Genomic DNA, 23,655 nt, shown 5'->3' with positions numbered 1-23,655 from the left:
TTCAAGCTTCAACATCTTCCATAACAAATGTCTTAATCACTGATCCCCTTACCATTCTCAAGTGACGTGAAGATAATCTAGTGAATTTTGATGATATCATTATTATTAATTAAATATCAGTTAACATGTGAAAAATAAGTCTTATTTGCTTACCATTCATTCTTTTGACACTGAATACAGAGTTCTTTAAAGTAAAATTAGGATTCTGCACTCATAGATTCCAGTTTCATTATCTGCTTCTTGAAACTGATGAAACTCTATCACACTCTCGGAATCTCAGTTGTTCCGATTGCATATATGTCTCAAAAGTTTGGGGAGTAATCACAATTAATTATTCATAGTTTTTTTGCAATGATTTATGTAACCATGCATTTGAATTTCAAAATACTAGCCATTGTTTTTGAAGTTTTGTAAACACATGCTATGTGACTCATGTCAGTTTTGAATGTTGTCAACTGCTATCTTTTCTTCTTTCCTTAATGATGTCCATATAATAAGGAAGAATTCTACAGGAGTTAATAAATTCTGTAATTTTTTTACAAGTTCTGACTGCTATTTAATTTATAAATGTCTGCTATACACTTCCTTAAAACTTCTGATTACTAATTTCATTGTTTTAAATGCAGTCTTCTTATTATTATCATCTGACCTCCATGGAGTCAGAGACTCATTGTAGGGGGTACACACTATCCTACACAAGGCTCATCCAACCGTGTCTTAAACTGATTATATGTGTCTACATTCACAGTACACTCAGGCAATGCATTCCTCTCACCAACCACTTCATGTAAAAGAACCTTCTGCTCACACCCTCCTTATACAATTTCCAGGGATGGCCTCTTGTTCTACACCCCACCTCCCATTCTATGAAAAATCTCTTCCATGTCGATCTGATAACAACCCCTGACTAACTTATGTGTCTCAATCATACCTCCTCTCCTCCTGCTATTCATGAGGCTTTTCAATTTACATTCTCTCAACCTTTCCTCATGCACATTCCAAATTTGTGAATTTTCTCTGGACCCTTTCTAACATATCCTCATCACCATGAAAAGCCAGTGACCAAATCTGTGCACAATAATCCACATGAGGCCTGATCAAGGCCCTTATGCAGTAGCATCATAACCTTTTTATTTATTTCTGCATGTCACGGTCCTTTGCATCATTGCCATTATCTGATGTGGCATCTTCACAGCTTGTGCAATGTGGCCCCAGAATTTCAGGTCCTTGTCCATCACCACTCCCAGATCTCTCATCTTCTCTGCATACTTTGTATCCCATCGTTACTTACCAAATTTCAACACCTTACACTTTGCAATATTGAACTGATAGTTGCACTTACCTGTCCATTCATGCAATCTATTCAAGTCCTCCTGGAAGACCATAACATCTCCTTGACTCTGCACGGCTTTCCCCAGTTTGCATCATCTACAAACAGCTGCATATCACCAGTTAAACCCATCCTAATATCATATTAATGATATTAGGATGAAAGCATTTGACAAAGTAAAAAGATATACAGTCATACCCCGAAGTTATGTGGTAAGTGGGACCAACAAAAAGCACGCAAGTCGAATTCGCATAACTCTGGTATAATTTTGCATACAAACATGCAAAATATTAGTTAATTGGGACCAAAGGTTTACAAAAACACCTATATTTTTTAAGAAATATAATCATAATTGTAGTTTTTCGTACATAAAAAAAAAAGTTATTTCGATGTCAATGGTTTCATAACATCTAATAGATTCATCTGACGGCATAATGTCTTTTTCTTGTCACGCAAAATTTCTTCATAGCAAGCTAATGATTTTTTTATTCCTTACCTTGTGACTACAATTCGTTCCTCGTTAGAATCTATGTCCTCCAAAATCTGTAAACCTTTCTTTTATGATTGTTCTTACTGTGGATTCCTGTAGATCAAACTTCTTTGCTAGCTCACAAATTTTCATTCTGCTTTCAAAATCCTTAATAATGTTGAATTTTGTTTCCAAAGTCAATGTTTTTCTTTTCTTGCTAGCTGTAGAAGAATCGGACTTGCTTCCTTTGGACGATATTATTATTTTTTATGTGATGAAATAAAACTAAAACAATAGCATTTTGTGGACAAACTCCATTAGAAGCAAAATAGTTATTAATAAAAAAATAATAGAATAGATAAATACTTTCAGTTATCTTGGATGTGAAATATCATATGAAGGAGAAAAAAATTAATAAAATTAAAAACTTCAAAATTTTAACAGATTATAGGCCTGATAAATAGAACACTCAACCCAAATATAGTACAAAAAGAAACATGCTTGAAAATACTTTAGCAGTGCCCACATTATTATATGGCAGTGAAATTTGGGCAATAAACAAACAAGATAAACAAAGAATAAAAACAAGTGAAATGAGATTTATCAGAAGAACTGCAAAATACACATTATTAGATCAAAAAAGGAATGAAGACATTTTAAAAGAACTAAAAACAAAATCAATAAAAGAAAAACTAAACAATTATAAACAAAAATGGATTGAACATGTAAACCAAATGGCCAACACCTGACATCCTAAACAAATACTAAAATATAAGCCAATTGGAAAGAGAAGGCAGAGTAGATCTCAAAAATAGATCTCTCTCTTGGATCTTCTGATGTCTGAGGACTCGTGACCTTCCTGATAATGCTTCGCTATTTCTTTCTCTCCCGTGCCTCTCTTATTACTTGTTCTAGTTTAAGTTCAGTGATTCTTGATATTTGGTTAATCCACCTGTTGGGGGGTTTTCCTCTTTTTCTTTTCCCACCCAGTTTACCTTGGATGATTACTTTTTCTAGGCAGTTGCCTTCCCTTCTACATATGTGTCCAAAATATTGCAGTATTCTCTTTTCAATTATGTTTATCAGTCTTGTTTGGATATTCAGTTCTTCTAGAATACTTTTGTTTGTTCTCTTTTCTGTCTAAGACACTCTTAACAATCTTCTCCAGCACCAGAGCTCGAATGCCCCAGTTCTTCTTCTGTCATCTTTTGTCATAGTCCAAGACTCAGAAGCATAGAGAAAGATTGAAAAAAACTAAGGTTTCTACAAGCTTAATTTTTGTCTTTTTGGAGATGTGCCTGTCTTTCCATATCTTGGTTAAATCAGTCATTGCTTTTTTAGCTAGTGCAATTCTTCTTCTTATCTCTTTTTAACATCTCTTTTTTTTTTTATTATCATCACTCCAAAGTAGTTGAAATGGTTGATAATTTCAATTCCTTCTACATCTATCTCTTCCTCATTGTTTAAAATTATTATTTTCGTTTTATCTTGATTTATTCTTAAACCGTGGCTTAGTCTTTCCTATTCTAATTGATTCAGGATGGGTTTTAATTGATTGTTCGGCCATCTAATTTAATGCCTTCATTCCACTCTATTGACCAAAAAGGATATCCATCCAATATCCATTTTTGTATCCACAAAAAAGGATATTGGATGGATAATGAGACCGGAACAGACCAATATGGTCTATCCCTTAATTAGTGTTATGATAATGATGATTGAACAGCATTGGTCCCAAAACTGACCTCTGCAATATACCACTAATGGCCTTTCTCTTTCAGGATACTGCACCCCCATAAACAACTTTCTGATACCTGTCTGACAGCCAGTCACTGATCCGACTCAGAAGTCTGTTATCCAATCCCATCCTTTTCAAGTTAGGTTGTTGTGTGGCAATTTATCAACAGCTTTTGCAAAATCTAAGTACACTGCTGTACATGCATCTCCCTTGTACAAGCATTTGTTGCCTTGTTATAGTGCATAAGTAAGTTAGTAAAACATGATCTTCCTTTAACAAACCCATGCTGACAATCACAGAGGAATACTGCTGTTATCAACCATTTCTGTATCCTACTTCTCACCAATCTGTCTAGTACCTTCACCACAGCTCCAGATATTCAGATTAGCCTATAATTTGTAGCCACAGCCTTATGACTTCCTTTATGCTGTGGAACCTGTGTGGTTGTAAGACTTATTAAACAGGCATGCCGATGTTGCTGCCAGTTCCCTGGAACATTCCCTTAAGATGTATGGTGGTGATATGTCATCAAATTCTTTCACCTTATTGACATCAAGGTTATTTATTTCCTCAAATACCTCCTGCTTGCTCACAATTAAGCCATCCTCTGCTTTGGCTTCTACACTTAAGTTTCTTATGATTTCACCCTGATGAGGATGAAACACCATTATTTGATCACTGAATACCTCAACAATGTCATCTGCAGCAGTTCCCATTCTGTCTTTTTCATCCATTAACATCATCCTACCATTATTACTCAGAAGAAAGATCCTACTTCATTCCCTCTTATTTTTGATAATGTTCCAATTTCCAGTCAAGATTAGTTTTCTCTTCTGCATAAACATATTACATCCATAGCATCCTCAGTTGACCTCCAAAAAACTTGATATTCTTTTTTCTCAAAACATTACTCTTCTGCTCTACTTCTAATACTTTATAAATCCCAGATCCATCCAACTTTAGATATGTTTTCACATTTGGAGTCCAAAACCTCCTTAAGAAGTCTTGATTAATGTAGAAGAGAGTAATCTGCCTAGTAGACGATCTATCTCTCTCACTCACAATTCCCAGTAGTCATTTACTCATAGGTGCTCTGTATCTTCATTTTGCTTTTTTAAATGTAGGTACTTTCATAGGCTTTGCTCCACTGTCCATCACCATTCCTCCACTTCAAGCTTATTGAATCAACTTCTTATCTTCTTCCTTCATTCCATCTACCTCTGTTTTTTTAGAGCAGTTAATGAATACAACTCCCAGCTTTTCAAGAAACATATTATTAGATTCTTTCTTTCTCCTTAACATTTTGCCCACACATGGCACTTCTGTGTTATAGGTTTTCTTGGCCTCTCATGTGTGTCTGTGTGGGCTTAATATACATACATACATACATACATACATATATATATATACACACACACATACATGAGCCAAAACATTTTGATACCAACCCAATAGCATGTTGACTTCTTTTAGCTCAGGTAACCACATCACCCATCTTGGTCTGAGTTATAATTTCCTATTTTCTGCCTTTCAGTATCAAGTCATAAAGTCATGTAGTGTGTTAAATAAATGATTGTTTTCTAGTGATATTACTAAAAAAAAGTTAAGAACTCATTTCAGAATTATTATCTTAGGTATTCATTTTTTAATTTCAATAAATTTTGCATATGATATCATATATTGTAACAAAATAAAAAAATAAGTTGTAAGATAAATTAATTGTTTAGATTTCTAAATATTTTGTAATTTCTGTTTAGCATCCCAATTCCTTTAAAAAGGAAAAAACTCAAGAGTAAAGCACCATCAGATATAATCAAAAGAGAGAGGGAGAATCAGAGAGGAAAAATCATTAAAATATCTGAGGATTCCATTAAGAAAGTACGGTGCTTTTTCAGTTATTACAAAGTACTTATTTGAGTAGAATAGCTGCTAAAATGTATATAATAAACTTTGACAGATATTCTAATAATTCTTTAATGCTGATTTTATGTAAATGTGTGAATAAAGATTATTTTATTCTTTTACAGTGGTTGGTTTCCAAGAAATACATGTTGAATAGGTTAATAGTTAATTACCAGTTTGTATATTTTTTAATATAAATAGAACATAAGAATCACTCTTTTATCATCATCTTTTGGTAATATGCTTCAGGAATATATAAATTATAGTAATTCTGTAGATATCTCCATCCATCCATCTGTTCATTGGACATCAACAGATTCTATATGGTAATATCACTAGTGATGTTTGGTGATATGCCACACCAGTCTTTGCCATGTGGTCATGTTGTATGCTTTTCTGGAGGCTTCCAGAGTAATAGAAGGCAAAGTTCAACTTTTTTTGAACTTTGCCATCTGTTACTGTTCTGGGAAGTCCTCCTTCCATCCTTTCAATGTGTCCAAAGTATTTCAGCTTTCTTCTGTCAGTATTCTTGGAGCCTTATTCTTGCACCCATCCATTTGTCTGCTTTTCAATGTATGATATTCTCAACAACTTTCTGTAACATACTCATCTCAAAAGCAGCTATCCTTTTCCTGTCAGACATCTTTAGGTTCCAAGTCACATCTATAAGTCACTGTTAGAAAAACAGCTGCATCCAAAATCCTCAGCTTTAGACAAGTCTCTGACTTGTTTTAACCATTCCTAATCTTCTTCTGATGTCTTCTGAACAGCAATTCTTCACATTAATAACGGATCACAGATACTCAAACTTGCTGACTTCCCCAATTCTTTCTCCATTAAGGTACGCTTGTTTCTCAGGAGCTTTCCTGTCTGTATTTCCTTTGAGAACAATTATCTTTGTCTTGCTAGGATTGAGCTGAAGTCCTCTGTACTTACTGATCTCATTAACTTTGTCAAGAATTTTTCCTAGTTCTTCCTTGTCATTACAAAGGAGTACTGTATCATTAGCATACCTCAGATTACTGATCAATCTACCACCTATCCTAATTCCTGTCTTGAGCTCATCCAGTGCTACACATGTCCTCAGCATAGATGCTAAACAAGTGAGGATAAAATAAACATCCTTGCCTAACTCCCTTTCCAACCTGAAGCCAATCAGTTAATCCAACACCTGTTCTTACCATGACTTCTTACTCCCTGTACAAGTTAGCTATCAGCCTAGTAGTGAGTTGAGGAAAAGCCATTATTTTCATTACTTCCCATAGCTTCACATGCTAAACGCAGTTCAATGCTTTAGAGTAGTGTATGAAACATGTCACCATAGGAAGTCTAAATTCTTTATATTTTTCTATGGTCTGTCTATGGAAAGGATCTGATCTCTGGTACCCTTACCTTTCCTAAAACCTGCTTGTTTCTCAGGCATCTTTGCCTCAACTTCAGCCTCAATCCTATTTAAAATGATCTTTAATAAAATCTTGCTTGCATGAGATATTAAACTAATACAGTAGTTCTATAGTTCTTGCAATCCTTCATATCTCACTTCTTATGTAGTAGTATGAAACTGATTCTTTCACTCTCTAGACCATGATCCTGTATCCCATAACCTTGACATATGTGGATTTTGATTTTTTTTTTTTTTAATTTTCTAAAAAATAAGATTTCATTACTCGGCTCCTTTCCACCTTTATTTATTTATTTATTTTTAATGTGCCAGGTATTCAGTATGATCAGGTCTTATATTTTAGCTTTCTAAGGTACTCTTGACTTGATCTGTCTACCTGATTAATCTACGATCCGCTGTCTGCAGACTAGTGGAGCATGTGTGTGGCAGATTGAAAATAAATACAAGATTTGAATTCATGGCAGCTGTTCTGATATTTTCTTAACTAAGAATATACTTTAAATGCAAAAATGTTACATTACATGAAATTTAAAAAAAATTATATTAAAATATGTTAATTAAATACTTGCTTTTTATTTTACGAAATTCATGGATAGGTTAGTCTGCTCATTGAATATTAATATCAAGTTCTTTTCTGATATTTTTATTTGTGATATTCCCACAATGAGTCTTGACCCACAGTGAGACTCTATGGAAGTTAGGAATAATAATAATATGGGTATACTACTGTTTGCATCTATTCCCTTTCATTAACTTTCCTCATAATTCTCATACCTGTGGTCTCCTGTCTTTAATGTATCTCCATCTCCACAGTCAAAATTCATTCTTCAAAATGGGTTTGAAATGCTTGAACATTGTTGCCAATCAGGTGCATTCCTACTTGCGATAATTTATTCATTTGGTAAGTTTTTTAAATGGTAATCCCCCCCCCCACTTTCTCCCCCCACAAGGTTTTTCATCCTGTAGTATATTAGTAATATGGATGGGTTTGAAAGGTGAGGATAAAAAAAAACTTGGTTTCCTTTAAATAATGACACAGTATTTTGTAACATTAATTTTTAATTGTTTAAATTATCATGTATGCTAGTGTACAAAGTGACTGGGCATATAAGATGGCTCCAAAAGTTTCTTTTTAAAATGATTTATTTTATGCTATACTTGGTATATAAGACCACATATTTTTCACTCACTGCTGACAGCTTCTTACATATTACTTTTACTTTATTAAGTAAAAGTAATATATAAATATCACAGCAGATATTTTTTTTCTTTACTGTAATTTATGAACATCTTCCTGTATGTATATATGTATATATATATATATATATATATATATTCATTTTTCTAAATTAACTGACTTAAACCCGAGAATTATAACACAATGACATTTATTTGAAAAAACGCAACATGTTTCGTCAAGAATGACTTCTTCAGGCGATAAGAACATAGAAAGATAATAAAAGACACTTAAATTAACATTGACACACTCTAAAGCTATACAATTATAAAGCCATAATATTCGACTGTAAATTACAGTTATTATGAGCTTGAACTACAGTCCGAGTTAAAGTTCTCTTGTTGTACACCTGTGCGTGTGTAGAATCACGCGATCTCCAGTATCTAATAGTAGAGTTGAAAGAGTCTGCCAAATTATAGCTAAGATTATTATTCAAATGAAAAGGGTCTAAGGTGATTTCCCTTGACTCGACAATGCAGCGCTCTATTTCATCATGGCTGATGTGTAGGTTTGAAGTCAATGTCCAATTTATATATATATATATATATGTGTGTGTGTATATATATATATATATATATATATATATATGTGTGTGTGTATATATATATATATATATATATATATTTATGTATATATTCTGATATATATATATATATATTTATGTATATATTCTGATATATATATATATATATTCTGATATATATATATATATATCAAACAGTTTTACCAATTTCATATATTGTAATTCATATAATCATGCCAGAAAGATTTCATTAGAATTTTAATGAAAAACAAACAAAAAATTACATGCTTACCCTGCAGAATACATTTGTTAAATACAAGTATTTATATATAAAATATTTAGTATATTAACATGATAATTCACATAATGTAAAAGCAAAATACTGATTACTTTAAAAACAGTTTACAATATGCTTTATTAATATATTTTAATAAAATGTTTCTTATTTAAGACAACATGCATTAAAAACCTTCACTTTGAATCTGAAACCATGACTATGACTTCTTCATTCTCATCCTTCCACAATATTTCCTCTTCTGTACTATTGTTAGACAATGTTTTCCATTGCCACGTTCAAAGTTTCAGATTTTATACCTAGAGTATAAGATGATCCCTTGTTTCAGCAATTATTTTCTTTTTAACTTCATATATAGCGTGTTTCCCAATGTGGACAAAATATTCAAATTGCTCATTCAAATATTCAAATTCAGGGAGCAATTTGAATATTTTGAGTGGCAATTAGAAAATGATGTTGCAATCGTCACCTCAACACTGATATAGTCAAAAAAATCACCATTGTTAATGATAAATTATCGATGTTGCAACCCAGACTTTCTGAGAAAAAAAGCTGACAACACTAGTACAGCAGTCAGCATATGAGTGTGTTAAGGTTAGATCATAGCATCTGTCACTTCTGAAAAGTAAACAGTGCTAGTTTAACTTTGTGCAGTTTTGTTGTAGAAACAAGGCAAGTTTGTTTAATTTTTTTATATATTGTCAATGTTTTTTATGCTAGCAGACGTTTTTTTATGTAACATTTTTACATGTTAGTTTTCTGGTTACCCAAAAGTTGCACTACTATCAATTGAAATAAAATGAACACCTTTGCCACAATTGTATTAGGTTCGTTTGAGAGTTGAAAACATAAACATGAGATATTATCTCATATTTCGTTGTTTCTTTTTCTCTGCAGATGAAACTTTTGTAAGAATAAGCCTTGGTTTTTTTGTTACATTGTGTTGGGATCCTAAGCAAGGCTTTGTTGAACTTTCTTAAAACAATTATGATCAATGTATGACATTTTTGTTTGTTTCCAAACTACTTGATGGCTTGTGGTAGTTCTGTGGGATGCCAAGCCTGATTTATGCTGTCTTCTTTTTTTGATGTCTTTTATGTTTTCTGGCATGCGGATCTCCCCTGATCTTCCTGTCTGAACTACATAGCAGATGTCACAAGAGCAATGAATCTCATAAATGCCTGGTGTTTCCATGGGATGATGTGGAGGTTTTGGTGGATGTAAGAATCTGGAAATTTTATGCAAAGGTAAAAAAAAAACACCTTGATGCTGTGCTCATGGAACATTGTAGCCACTTCGTATGTAAGGTAGCATGATTGCATTCTTAAAATCTTGTTTAAGTAAAGGAACTGCAGGAGGTGTCTTTGGAATTTTGTTGTCTTGGGTTCATAACTATTGAGTGTGAGGTTATGTCTCAGGTAGTGTAGTCTTCATTCCTTTTAATTGATGTGCTGGATATATTGTATGCTCTGTCTTGTAATGTTTTAATCATGCCTATCTTTTGTAATGGATGATAGCGTGAAGTGGCATTTAAAATTTTTCCTGTTATCATAGGTTATCTGCATACCGAAAAGGATAATCTTTTTACTTCTTATTAATTTATTTCAACAAGGATATCAAGGAACTGTAATTTTTTGTGATTTTCCAGTTCAAGAGTGAATTTTATATTGGGATGCAAGCTATTCAGATAATCTTTGAAAATAATTAACTCATACCTTGTTCCTGACCAAATAACAAATATATTGTCAATGTAATGTAACCATATTGGTTTCTTCTGATAGTTTTTGATTGCATTTGTTTTGAAATTTTCCATAAACAGGTTGCCTTAAGCTGGAGAAGGGGTGGAACCCATGGCAAGACCTCATTTTTGTTCCCAATATTTATCCTGAAATAAGGACAAAAAGTGTCTTCCATGCAGTGTTTGAATAGTCTTACTGTCCTGGTGGGGAAAGGTTTACAAGTAACTATAAAATAACACATATGCCACTGTAGATAACTTTTAAATATGTAAATATTTCATCTTACATATCATAAGACAGGGGTGTTCAACCCGTCGATCGTGAATAACTGGTCGATCGGGAGCGATTTTTGGTCGATCTCTTGTGTATTCCTCTGTACTTACATATTTAATTAAAACTGAAAACATAATATTTTATTTATCATTATTTTGTATTATTTTTAATTTGCTGTAAGTGTATTGCTATTGTTTATTTATTTTTTGTTGAAATTGTGAAATCAGTAATTTTCTTATAAGTCCGGGTAAATGAATTAATTTGGATCAGTGGAAGTCGATCAGCGAGCCGAGTGAATACGATTATAAGCAAAGTGTAAAAACTCGATTGTAGCGTAAATATTAAATATTCCAAAGCACATTACATCGATTTTTTACTTAGGTCAAGTCCCATGTGAATATTGTAAAAAAATAAACTTTGTTTATCTCGGTATAATTTGTATTGGGTGTTTTTGTAAATAACTCTTTTGAAGCTAACTGTATATACTGCTTTAATAAGAATATGTTAGAGTGTTAAAAACAAAGGCAATGTTTTTGTCGCCGAAGCTGTACATGGTGGCATTAGAAAGATTTTTATTGAAACTTGTATGTATGAGAAAGGCTTGCAGGCTCTAAGTGTAAGCATCTCCGAAGTCAATCAGAAAGAGTTCAAACAACTTTACGATGGCCGGCAACTTACAATCAAAAGAAAGTGGAGGAAAACAAAAGGCGTACCTAACTTGAAACTTAAGATGAAAGACTCATAATGATTCTTTGGGGGTTGCCAAACTTCATGCGAGGGCTCAGAGGAGGCCTAATAAAAAGGGACTGAAGCAAGTAGAAGGGTCCCAGTTCCAGAATTACTTTCAAAGAGGAGGCCACCCAGTCCAGAGTCGCCGTCAGAGAGACTGCATGGATCCACGTTGCTTGAGAGAGGAGTTTCCCACTTCCAGAAAGGAGCGTCTTGGTTCGAGACGTCACTAGAGGGGAGACTACTTCTAGGCCTCAGACAAGGTTTCAAATTGCCAAAGGAAGAGTTCCAATTGCCGGAGAAAAGTTTCCAGACCTAGTTAATGTCAGACATTCACCAGTATGTTGCGTTTTCATTACAATTTGATGAATCAAACAACTTCACTGATATTGCTCAGTTAATGATATTTATTCGCATGGTATTTCAAGATTATTCAAATAAAGAAGAACTTTTGAAAATTATACCATTATTGGGAAGAACTAGGGGAGAAGACATTTTTTCGCATTTGATGAATTTGTGAAACAACACAAACTTCCACTTTTTAAGCTGTCTATTACTACTGATGGTGCTCCTGCAATGATAGGTAATGAATCAGGCTTCATTTCATTATGTAAAAACGATGAAAAAAATCCAGATTTTTTAATGTACCACTGTATTATTCACCAACAAGTACTGTGTAGTAAAAGATTAAACACAAAAGGTGTTTTCGATTGTAAATTCTGTTCGAGGAAAAGCCCTGCAATGGCGTTTATTTAAATTACAGGCAGATGATGATAAATTACAGATGATGAACATTATTGTACAACTTCTGTTGTGCAATAATGTTCGCTGACTCAGAAGAAGTCAATTTTTAGAAAGATTTCTTGTATTAATTAACGATATAAAAATTTTCTTGATGAAAAAGGAGATATTTATCCACAATTGAGTGATAAAAGATTGTTGTTACACTTATCATTTTTAGTAGATCTCTGTACGAAATTAAGCAATTTAAATTTAGAGTTACAAGGTACAGATAAAAATTTAATTGACATGTTAAGTTCAATAAAAACTTTCCAACAATACTTACTTTTATTAAAGAAAATATAAATGACCACGAATTTAGACATCTCCCATATTTATTAAAATTTTTTGAACAAAATCAAGAAATGCTTCACTATGATTTAAAAGAATTTATTCGTGAAATAGAATTAGTTGAGGAAGAAATAAATTCAAGATTTAAAGATTTTAATAAAACAGAAATGATTGTATCTTTTATCAATAATCCATTTCAAGAAAACTTGAAACATCACAGAAATTTCAAATGAAATTAGTGGGCTGTTTGATATAAACCAAGCTGAAGTAGAACTTGAGATAATAAACATTCAGAATAGTTTACATTTAAAATCAATAAGCAATGAAGTCATTTGGAAGTATGCACATGAAAAATTCCCAATATTAACTAATATTGCACAAAAAATTCTGTTGTGTTTCGGATCGACATACTTGTCAGAATCCACTTTTTCAAATATGACCGTCATAAAAAATCAATTAAGAAACCAAATTACAAATGATCATTTGGATGATTGTCTGCGATTGGCCACTTCTTCATATCAACTTGACTATGAAAATATTGTGAGGTCCAAACAATGCCAAATTTCACATTAACTTTTTTTTTTTTTTTTTAATCAACTAGCATTTTTTGTAACTTTTGAGTTTGTAATCAATCTGTTGTTTTTTCTAACTTTGGTTTTCCAAAATAGAGAAATAAATATTTTATTCCAATATTTTTTTTTTTTGTATTAAAATAATTAAAAGTGATAAATAAATTTTTTTTAGTTGTTTATTTGTGCGTAATCAGATATCAGGTTGGGGAACGTGATCTATATAAGAGAGTAAATTGCCGAATAACTTATATATAAGAGAGTAGATTGCCAAATAACTTTTTATAAAAAAGTAGCTCGCGTAGTAAAAAAGGTTGAATACCACTGTCATAAGACATCTTATGTGCAAATATCAAACAACAATAGGAACTAAATTTTAAAAAAAACTTAGCACCCATACTTAAATTGGAATTCCTCTATGTATACAGTCACATATTAATGGATTAAACCTAATTAGGCTGTAAATGAAATTAAATTGTTACAGATAAATTTATTGTATACACTTGAGGATAACAATTTTCCAGACTTTTGGAATAGTGAGAAAGTCGTTCTGATTAAGATTAGGTCTGTGATGTAAGGCTTGACGTAAGGATTAACAAAATGTTAATCACAGGATGCAATGGCAAAACACTAAACTATTACATAGATCCATATATATAAATGTTCATGTTTATATATATAGATCTATGTAATAGTTTAGTGTTTTGCAATTGCATCCTGTGATTAACATTTTCAATTCCATGTTGTGCAAGGCCAGATTTGTGAGGTTTGATGAGTCAGATATGGTCTTTGATGTTCAGCAATACATTTAATTATAGATCTTCCTGTTTGTCCATAGTACGTTAAGTTACAAGAACACGGTACTTCGTATACACCAGTTACCATCATTGGTGTAAGTTTGTCTTTTGGAGAAGGTAACAAGTTGTGAATTTGGTTGATGGGTTTATAGGCAACAAGTTGTATTTTTTTTCATCATTTTTGCCGAACTTTCAGAGATGCCTTTAATATATGGTATAGGAGTCCTGTGAGCTTCTTCTCTGGGTTGAGCTGCAGGAGAGTGGTTAATTATTTCTTATGTAATTTTTGAATTATATCCATTTAGTAGAGCTGCTTCTTTGATACCTTCCATTTCCTGGTCTAGAAATTCTTCAGAGGTATACGAACCTTGTGTGCTATGGATACTAGAGATTTTATGATGCCATATTTTTGAGATGGATGGTCAGCTGATGTGTTATGGATATAATGACCTGGTAGACCGAAGTGGAAATTGAACTATCTTGTTTGCATTCGATATATACATCAAGAAAGGAAATACTTTTTGATGATTCTTTTTCTAGTGTGAACTTGATGTAAGGATGTAGGTTGTTGATATATTTTAGAAATGAGTCAAATTCTTGTTCTGTGTGACTCCAAGGTTTGCTGCACTTATTTCACAATTATGAAATTAAATAGGAACAAGGAAATTACTATATCCAAGCAAGACAGACTGGTTAATGATTTTGTTGTTTCTGGATGATGTATATGAAGCATGGTGATAAAAAAAGCAACATATCTTTATGCAGTGAATATATTGCCTCTGAATTATACCCTATGCAGCATGCCCCAAAGGGATATTGTATTATTTATTCGCAATTTTAAAAATTGTGCATTTTTGAAAATTATGGAGACAACTACCTTGTTTGAATAAAAACTTTAGTTCAATATAACTGAAATCTACATTCGACGTTTTGACCTTTATGTCAAGGTCATCTTCTGGAGCATACAACTATACACAGAAAACAAGCTACACTACAATCAAACTGGTTTGTTAAAGACACTGACCAACCGCTACAACAATTGTTGGCCTGACCTCTGGTGGGAAAAAAAAAATTATACATCAACGCTAGAGTCCTATTATTAGTGTTATCTGTTGGTTGTAGAAATACATTGGGCACAACAACAAGTATCTATCTATATACATATATTAACATCATGTACATTCCAGCAGTTGTATGGAATGGTTTCTAATACTAGCTGAAGATTGGCTAGAGTCCTGACTTATGCTGGATCTTATATATTAGGTAGGCTGAATGTGTGCCATCCAGATCCTTGGAATTTTCATCCCATCTTTGTTGTTGATATTTGGGTGGTTTATCAGGATTTCGCAGGCTTCCTTAAATTTCCTTTCCTACCAGGTTTTTGTGCAGTGTAAAGAGCAGATGCTTTTCCAGTTGATTTGGTGTAAGGTGTTGAGTGCGTGGTCTGAGAGGCCTGCTTCACTATAATGGTTATATTTAATGTGCATAATGTGTTCTTTCTTGCGTATAGGGATTGTCCGTCCTGTTTCACCAATGTACGGTAAGTTACAGGTGCAGCGGATGCAATAGACTCCAGGATGTGCTAATGGGAGGAGAGGATCCTTAGAGGAGATGAAAATGGTTTTAAGTTTAGTTGGTGGTTTAAAGGTGGCATTGAGGTTTTATGTTGTAGGATTCTGTTGATTTTTTCCGATAACCCTTTAATGTATGGAATGGCTATGGTTTTACTGTAATCTAGATTCGTTTTTGTTGTTGTTTTATGGAGTATTTTATTAATAGTATTTTTGTTATAGCCATTATTTATGAATGTGTCGCTGATGATTTTTAGTTCTTGTTTCAGGGCTTGCTGGTTAGAGCAAATTGTTGTAGCTCTGTTTTTAAGGGTGTTAATGACTCCATATTTTTGTGATGGGTGGTGGTATGAATTAGCATGTATGTATTGGCCAGTGTGTGTCGGTTTTCGGTAGACCATGAAAGATAGACTGCCTGAAGGAAGACGTGTGTCTAGGAACAGGAGCGAATTTTGGCTTTCGATTTCGATGGTAAATTGTATGTGTTCGTGTTGTTTGTTCAGATGGCTAAAAGATGTGTTTAGCGTTTGTCTCCTGTGCGGCCAGATCATGAACACGTTGTCAACGTATCTAAGCCAGACTGTCGGTCTTAGCGTGGCAGAATCAAGAGCCCTTTGCTCAAAGGTTTCCATGTAGAAGTTAGCGATTGTGGGGGGGGGGGGATAGTAGTGAGCCCATGGCTATACTTTCTTTTTGTAGGTAAAATTTGTTTTGCCATACAAAGTAACCAGACTGTAGTACGTAGGCAAAGAGGGCTGTAATGTCGGGCGGAAATTTGTTCTGTAGTAGGAGAATTGTGTCATTGATGGGAACATTAGTGAAAAGGGCAGAAATGTCGAAACTGACTAATAAGTCGTCTTTGTTGAGTGTTATGTTTTTAATTTTGTTTATAAAGTGTTGTGTGTTTTTTATGTAGGAGGGGGAATGACCTACCAACTCCTTGAGTGTTGCCACTAATTTCTTGGCTAAGTGGTAATTGGGACTGTCTATTCCTTCCACGATTGGTCAAAGGGGCACATTTTGTTTGTGTATTTTCGGGACCCCATATATTCTGGGGGGGGCGTAGTGAGGTTTGAGTTTTTTAACTGTGTCTGGTGGCCAAGAAGTGACGGACTTGAGTAGTTTCTCTGTTTTATCCTTTATTCTTTTTGTTGGGTTATAATTTACCATTTTATATGTGTTGTTATCAGCTACTAGTTGATTCATTTGAAGTACGTATGTTGGCCTGTCAAGGACAACAGTGGCATTGCCTTTATCCGCTTTCATTATTATTATGTTTTGTTTGGCTTTTAATGACTTAATTGCTGCTAATTCTGTTTTTGTGTTTTTTACCACTTTCAAAAATGCATTCGGATTACCGTGTAAGCTTAAAAGAAAGGATTTAAAAATTGTGTTTCCTCATTTGTTTTATGTGTCCATTATCTTTCGTTGGGCAGCATTACATTGCTGGCTGGTGTGATTCCTAATTTTTTTTTTTTCCACAAGTATCCTACTCATCAGCTTCCTTTATTGGGATACCACATCCCCGTAACTTACTGGCTCCTATCATCAATCCAACCCCATCCTGTTTAAATGCTTTAACAAAATCCAGATAAATTACTAGATAAGTATCTTCTCTATCCAATACATCAGCCATACTATTATAAAATGTAATCAAGTTATCCAAGCAAGGCCTTAAAACAAACTCATGCTGCTTTCTTGAAAGATTTCCATTCTCATTAATCCAGGTCTGTAACCAGCCACTAACCTTTACCACTGTACTTGACACATGCACACGCACGCACACGCACGCACGCACACACACACACACACACACACACACACACACACACACACACACACACACACACACACACACACACACACACACACACACACACACACACAGAGGGAGAGAGAGAGTCTTATGGTTAGATATCATTGACTTGAATTCTCCCTTGTGCAGTTGTACTATTTTTCCCTCTTTTCACTCTTCTGTGACCATTACTTTTTGCCAGACTCTTGTAGAACAACCAGGTCACTTCCAGCTCTTTTGCATACCTATAAGCACATCAATGCCAAAATTAAAGATACCAAGAAATTATATACTTGGTTTAATCCTTTATCCAAGTGTGAACAAAGTTTGCGCCTGAAGTATTTTCACGACTGGGGTAACTCCTATTTAGAAGCTAATGACTTTACATCAATTGCTTTAGTATCCCATAATGCAAAACATTTATCCTCGAGAAAATGTATAATTCTATGCATTATGCGAAGGGTTACTACCTAGTCTGGTTTTGACCTTTATTGATGTCTCATCAGTGGGAGCCAGATCCAGAGGTGATACTAAGGTTGAAGTAATGCAGAAGTCATATTTTCATATACGGGTAGTCAAAAGGTGTCACAACTTATTATTAAAATACTATTAGAGATAGTTGTTGGAAGTTTTTCCACTTGGTTATGTTATAAATTAAAGATACCAAGAAATTATATACTTGATTTAATCCTTTATCCAGTGTAAGCAAACAAAGTTGGCACCTGAAGTATTTTCAGGACTGGGGCAACTCATATATAGAAACTAATGACTTCACATCAATTGCATCAATCACATCAATTATGCCTTTGCATATTGCATGACATTATGCGAAGGATCACTGAAATACTCCAGTGATCACTGTCCTGAAAATACTTCAGGCGCCAACTTTGTTTGCTCACAACTGAATAAATGATTAAACCAAGTATATAATTTCTTGGTATCTTTAATTTATAGTATAACCAAGTGGAAAAACTTCCAACAACATCATTGCCATGTCTGGAAGTGCAGGTGAGGACTCAGACAGAAGTTTATTGACATCTTTTTTGAAGAGTGCAAGTTGTAGTTGCTTGGAAATACTTCTTCTGGAATAGGTAGATGGAATAGAGAGGAAAAGCAGGTTCAGTGTTTGCAGTTGGACTGTAATAGGGTGCTGGGCAGCTGCTACCCTTGTATTAACAGGTGTGACAGAAAGTGGAGGAGTGATGATGACCAGTTCAGTGAAGTACTTGTAGAATAGACACAGAGCTGAAACATTGCATCTATGAGATAGAGGTTGAAGTGAGTCTGTAAGAGAAGGATTATCTATGAACTGAATTGCTCTCCTCTGAACTGCAAAAATTTTTACAGAAGTTTTAGGTGTTTCATCCCAAACATGTGAACAATATTCTGAGCATGGGCAGATTTAGGATTTGTATATAGTTAAGAGTTGGTTGGTTTCTCTCATTCAGAATGTAAAATAACATTTTGAATGAGAGAAAATGCCTAGTTTTGCAGATTCTGAGAAAAATTATTGATGTGATATGTTTGTGCTAGGAGAGACAGTGTTTTAAATGTTAGCCCAAACAGAAAGATCTAATCTTGTCTGGTGATTTGTATATTACTGAGGATAAGGGAATGTGAACTGAGATCTCTTTTGTGAGAGAAGGGGCAAAACTGTGTTTTGGTGACATTGAATGTGACCCGTTTGTCGTCCTCTCCCTTCATAACTGAAATCAGTTTGACAGCCAAATGGAATTTTTTTTCTAATACTTATGAAGACAGATGTCACAAAAGGTCTAGCAAAGGCAAATGTCAGAAACTCCCCCCCCCCCCAACCTGTTTGGTGCAGCAGTGAATACAGACAACATTTTTGTAAGAATGGCATCCATATGTTTTATAGTTGGATTTGAGCACTTGTACAAAATCAAATCAGAGTGTTTTAAAGTCTGTGAGATTCACTTTGATGTTTTCTGTTTCACCCAAAAATTGCTGGGCACAATGCACTAAATTGATTTAATGACCCACTAATGGAGACCCATAGTTTGAAAAATTGAAATGGAGGATAACATGAGGATTCAACCTTTTGGTATCAGAGTTATCTTGGCTTGCACTATTCAAAAACATGAGCTTTGTCCAGATTACATGAGCTTTTGATTACGGTTTCATTGGCCTAACAGCTATTTCAAATTGTTGGCACTTCAACAATTACAACTATGACTGACGAGGAGTTGTGAAAAATGCAACTCTCTGATGTAGGATTGCTGTGGTATTAACTCTTTAACTGCTACAGTCAAGTTAACTCGAGCATGGAAAAAAATGACGCCCTCAAGTGGACACCCTTTACAGATTATGTAAATTTTATAAAACACTATTATTGCCATTTTTGTGAGTGAACAAGTGTATATCAAGAATGTATCATGCTGTCCGGACCTCTTACTTGTAAGAATTTTATTTATAATTTTTTTTGCAAAATTAATTTAGCACATGGGACAATGTCAATACAATATAAAGTCAGCAGTTAAAGGGTTAAAGATGGTTTTATGCCTTTTTAAGATTTCAGCCTAGTCTCTGATAAGAACTGGCAGTGTGAAACAGCTGTCAGGCTAGTGAAACCTTAATCAAAAGCATTAATAAAAAGCAAATGTACAGTCCTGATATGAGCTCTTGTCTTTGCAGTGCAAGTCAAGGCTACTCTAATATTGAAGGTTGTATTCTCATAAGTTCTCTAATTAGTTCCAAAACATTTTAATTGTTGATTCAATTACTTGGTATACCAGTGCTTTTTTTCTGGTGGTACACAACGGTATGCAGTACCGGCACCTTTTTTCTTAAGTTTTTAAAAATTTGCAATTTATTGACAGCAAAATGTATTATAAATAAAACTGAAAATTCAATTCGTTAACACAGTACCATCTACGAATTGAATTTTCAGTTTTGATTACTCGTAAGTTGGTACCTGCTTTCCTCTATGCAACTGGAAACAGGAAGTTGTGTTCACTTCCGAATTCACCAACAAAATTCACTCTGCAACAGGCAGGTGTTCACGTGAATTTTGAATTAATCTAAGTTAAATCAGTGCAATCATTGTTCAAAATGTGTAAAATGAGTAGTTACTTTATGCCAATGAGTAAAAAAAGGAAGACTGAAGAAGCAGAAATTGTTTAATCTACTTGTGTCCCTATAAAACAGAAAACTTGCACCGAAAATACACTTCTTGAAGAGGATCACGAAACCAAGACCGAAGATCCACGTGGTCAAGAGGATGCAGATTCTGATAATGATTGGCCCGAATGTTGGACACTTTTGCAGAAAAATTACTTCTGCGAGAGAAAGAGTGACTGTATGTCAAGAATAAAATGTTGGGCTGTAAAGTGTGTCATGATGTTGGAAGTCTTGCCGTCTATAAGCACATGGGAACGAAAATTTCAGTGGAGTGGGCAAATGGTAAAATCAGTCATTTTGGAGAATCTCGCAAACAACAATTAATGTCATTAAGAAAAAAGATTTACGATTATAAGGAGGGTGTAGTGCACAAAGCGTGCCAACAAAGCGAGATGACGAGGGTATATCGGAGGATGTGTTAAAAGTGTGGAAGTTGCTGTAATAACATCTTCATGATGAGTACCGGCATCTTTTTTTTCCAGAAAAAAAGCACTGGGCTATACAATAATTCTGTTTCTGTGGCAGTAAGTTGGATAAGGGACTAGAAAGCATGACTACTCTGGATGGCATGCAAGCTTACTAAATAGTTTCAAAAGTTTTGGATGTACTAATAATTGCAGCTGTTTCAAGTTTTAATGTAGACTGAATAAAAAAAAAAAGTAGATTTTGATGAAAGCTGTGATATTTTTCATTCTTCCCTTGAATAGTTATGCCACACTTCTTATAATATTACCACTGTAGTGTATTAGCTGTAGTATGCAACAGTAAGCAAGAAAACAAACTGCTTAGATTGGCAGGCAGTATAAGTAGAGTGATATGGGCAAGTTTCAAAATGGGAAATTGGGCACTGACTTATTTGTGCCTATACTCTGAAAGAAAGTCACTAGAAGAGAGAGAAAGTGTGTGTGTGTTAACATTTATTTCAAAAAAGAAGGAAAAGCTGATCCTTATTGGATCTAAACCACAAAGCAAGAAATTAATACTAGACAGATTTCTAGTATTTTGATTCAATCAGTAGACCAAAAACAAAATTCTCAATTATTGTGGCATACTGTTGAAAATAATCAAAGCAGTAGCAGAATTGTGGAGAGATTACTGAGAGCTTAGCTTTATTTCCACTGGAGTTCTTCAGGGAAACTCTTTGACATCATATCTTTTTATTATTACTCTTGATTATGTACTCACAGGAAATGGGTACGGAATAACTCTTGAAGATTTTCAGTAGGATAAACCCACATAAGTAGTTTCTGTTTTGTGGATGATGCTGTACTGATTGACTCTAACATTCAGACTGTTCAAAACCACTTAGATAATTTATGTAAACATGCAGCACTGATTGGGTTAGTAGTCAACAGCAGTAAAACTAAAGAACAGAACTAGATATACATATTGAAAAATGTTTTGAAAAAATTTGGTCAGAAAAGAGCAGTTGACAATAATGGTAAGTACATGCTAGATTTCAGCTCAGGACATGGACTAATCATTACTAATACCACTTTGCCACATAAAGATGTGCACAAACTCACATGAAGAGAAGATAGATACAAGTGATGTCTTATTGATGGTGTTGTTGATAGTGATGTATTCACATTGATTCAGAGGCGAGGGACTATAGAATGAAATATACAAATATTATTCAAAAAATAATTTTGAAAACAGGATCCACATCTTGGAGTTTCTGTGGCAGACTCTGAATAAAATGTTGAGTCAACCTGGAAGGCTTGTGGTGAAGTTGTAAGGATAGAAAAATCCAAACTTCAAACTTGATGGTGGACTCAAGAAGTGAAAGAGGCAATCTTGGAAAAAGAAGAAATCCTGATAGGTCAGTCAGCAAGTGCACTGAGAGAATAAAGGATAACAATGCACAAAGCTATGGTGTTATGTTATCACCCTGCTGAAGTGGATTCAGCAGGGTGATAACTGATTGGACTGAGGGAAAGAACTCTTCCAAATTTCTACATTCCTGCCCCTCTTTTTCTCTCACTGACACACACACACACAAACATGGACCATCCTCATCCTGTTGTTCTTGTGATCTTGTCTTTCTGATTATTTTCTGTCTCTCTGGGAAATCAAACTGAGTAAGGACTATTCATCTGTTCTCCTGGTTACACGAACAGTCCAGTTCCACTTTAATTGTTTGGATTTTTAAATAATGTCCATAATTCTTGTGGATTTTTGTGTTTATTCCCGAAATACTTTTCTCCACTGCTTATTGGCATGCTCTTAGTTTTTTGTAAAGACCAAGTTTGGGTACCATAGGTCAATGTGAACATTATAATGGAATCTAATAGCTTCCTTTTAAGAGAAATGTGCAGATCACCCTTCTTCCATGAGCCCAATAATCTCCAGTAATTTTTCCATGCTTTGGTTACTCTAGTATGCATTTAGTGTTGATTCTATCTATGAAGATAGGAATGTTTGGCCTATTAGTCATGATTTGAATTATTTTTAAATTTAAGTCCAACTAGTTTGCTTGCAGTTATTCAGTTCATATATATCGGATCTTTTGAGAAGATGCAATATCATCAGCAATGTCAGGATTGCTTAGTTTCTTTCCAAAGATACTATAAAGAAAAAAATACTTTTTGGTCCAGTAATATTTTCTATGTTCAATTGTTCAAATGTAGCTGAAAAAGTCACCTTTTTCAAAATATTTTTATTAATTAGGAAGTAATCAGTAAAAATGTTTTAATGTGACTTGTAAATAGCTTGGATCAGTTTGATATATATATATATATATATATATATATATATATATATATATATATATAACATTTACACCTTGTTCCAGCAGAGCATCTATAAATAGCAAGGGCTATGGAGTTAAATACTTTATTATATCAATAAATATTTTTATTGATATATACATTTTTATATCAATAAAAATGATGCATAGAGGCTTCTGATATTCATTATCTTTTTCAATAATTTGATTTATTACATTCAAGTGATCTGTTTGCAGGAAAAACTTTTCCTAAATCTTGCTTTCTTAAAGGGATAATTTGCTTGCAGTTGGCCCAAGATTCCATTTTGAATAACTGATGAACAGTATATAGTTATGAGAAATGACT

General features: G+C 33.9%; 1 protein-coding gene across 1 annotated transcript in view; it reads left to right on the top strand.

Moving 5' to 3' along the window:
• The window catches only part of LOC150104098 (PHD finger protein 19-like), a 57,252-nt gene that overhangs the window by 24,303 nt on the left and 9,294 nt on the right, over window positions 1–23,655 (top strand). The window contains exon 3 of the mRNA XM_090396399.1: window positions 5,295–5,415. Within this exon, the coding sequence (XP_090252525.1) occupies window positions 5,295–5,415 (121 nt within the window). The remainder of the gene's footprint in view (window positions 1–5,294; window positions 5,416–23,655) is intronic.

Source organism: Typopeltis vanoorti, chromosome 8, assembly GCF_054136105.1.
Source record: "Typopeltis vanoorti isolate ZY-2024b chromosome 8, IOZ_Tvanoo_1.0, whole genome shotgun sequence".
In the NCBI taxonomy this organism is placed as follows: domain Eukaryota; kingdom Metazoa; phylum Arthropoda; class Arachnida; order Uropygi; family Thelyphonidae; genus Typopeltis; species Typopeltis vanoorti.
This window is presented reverse-complemented; position numbering and strand designations above follow the sequence as displayed.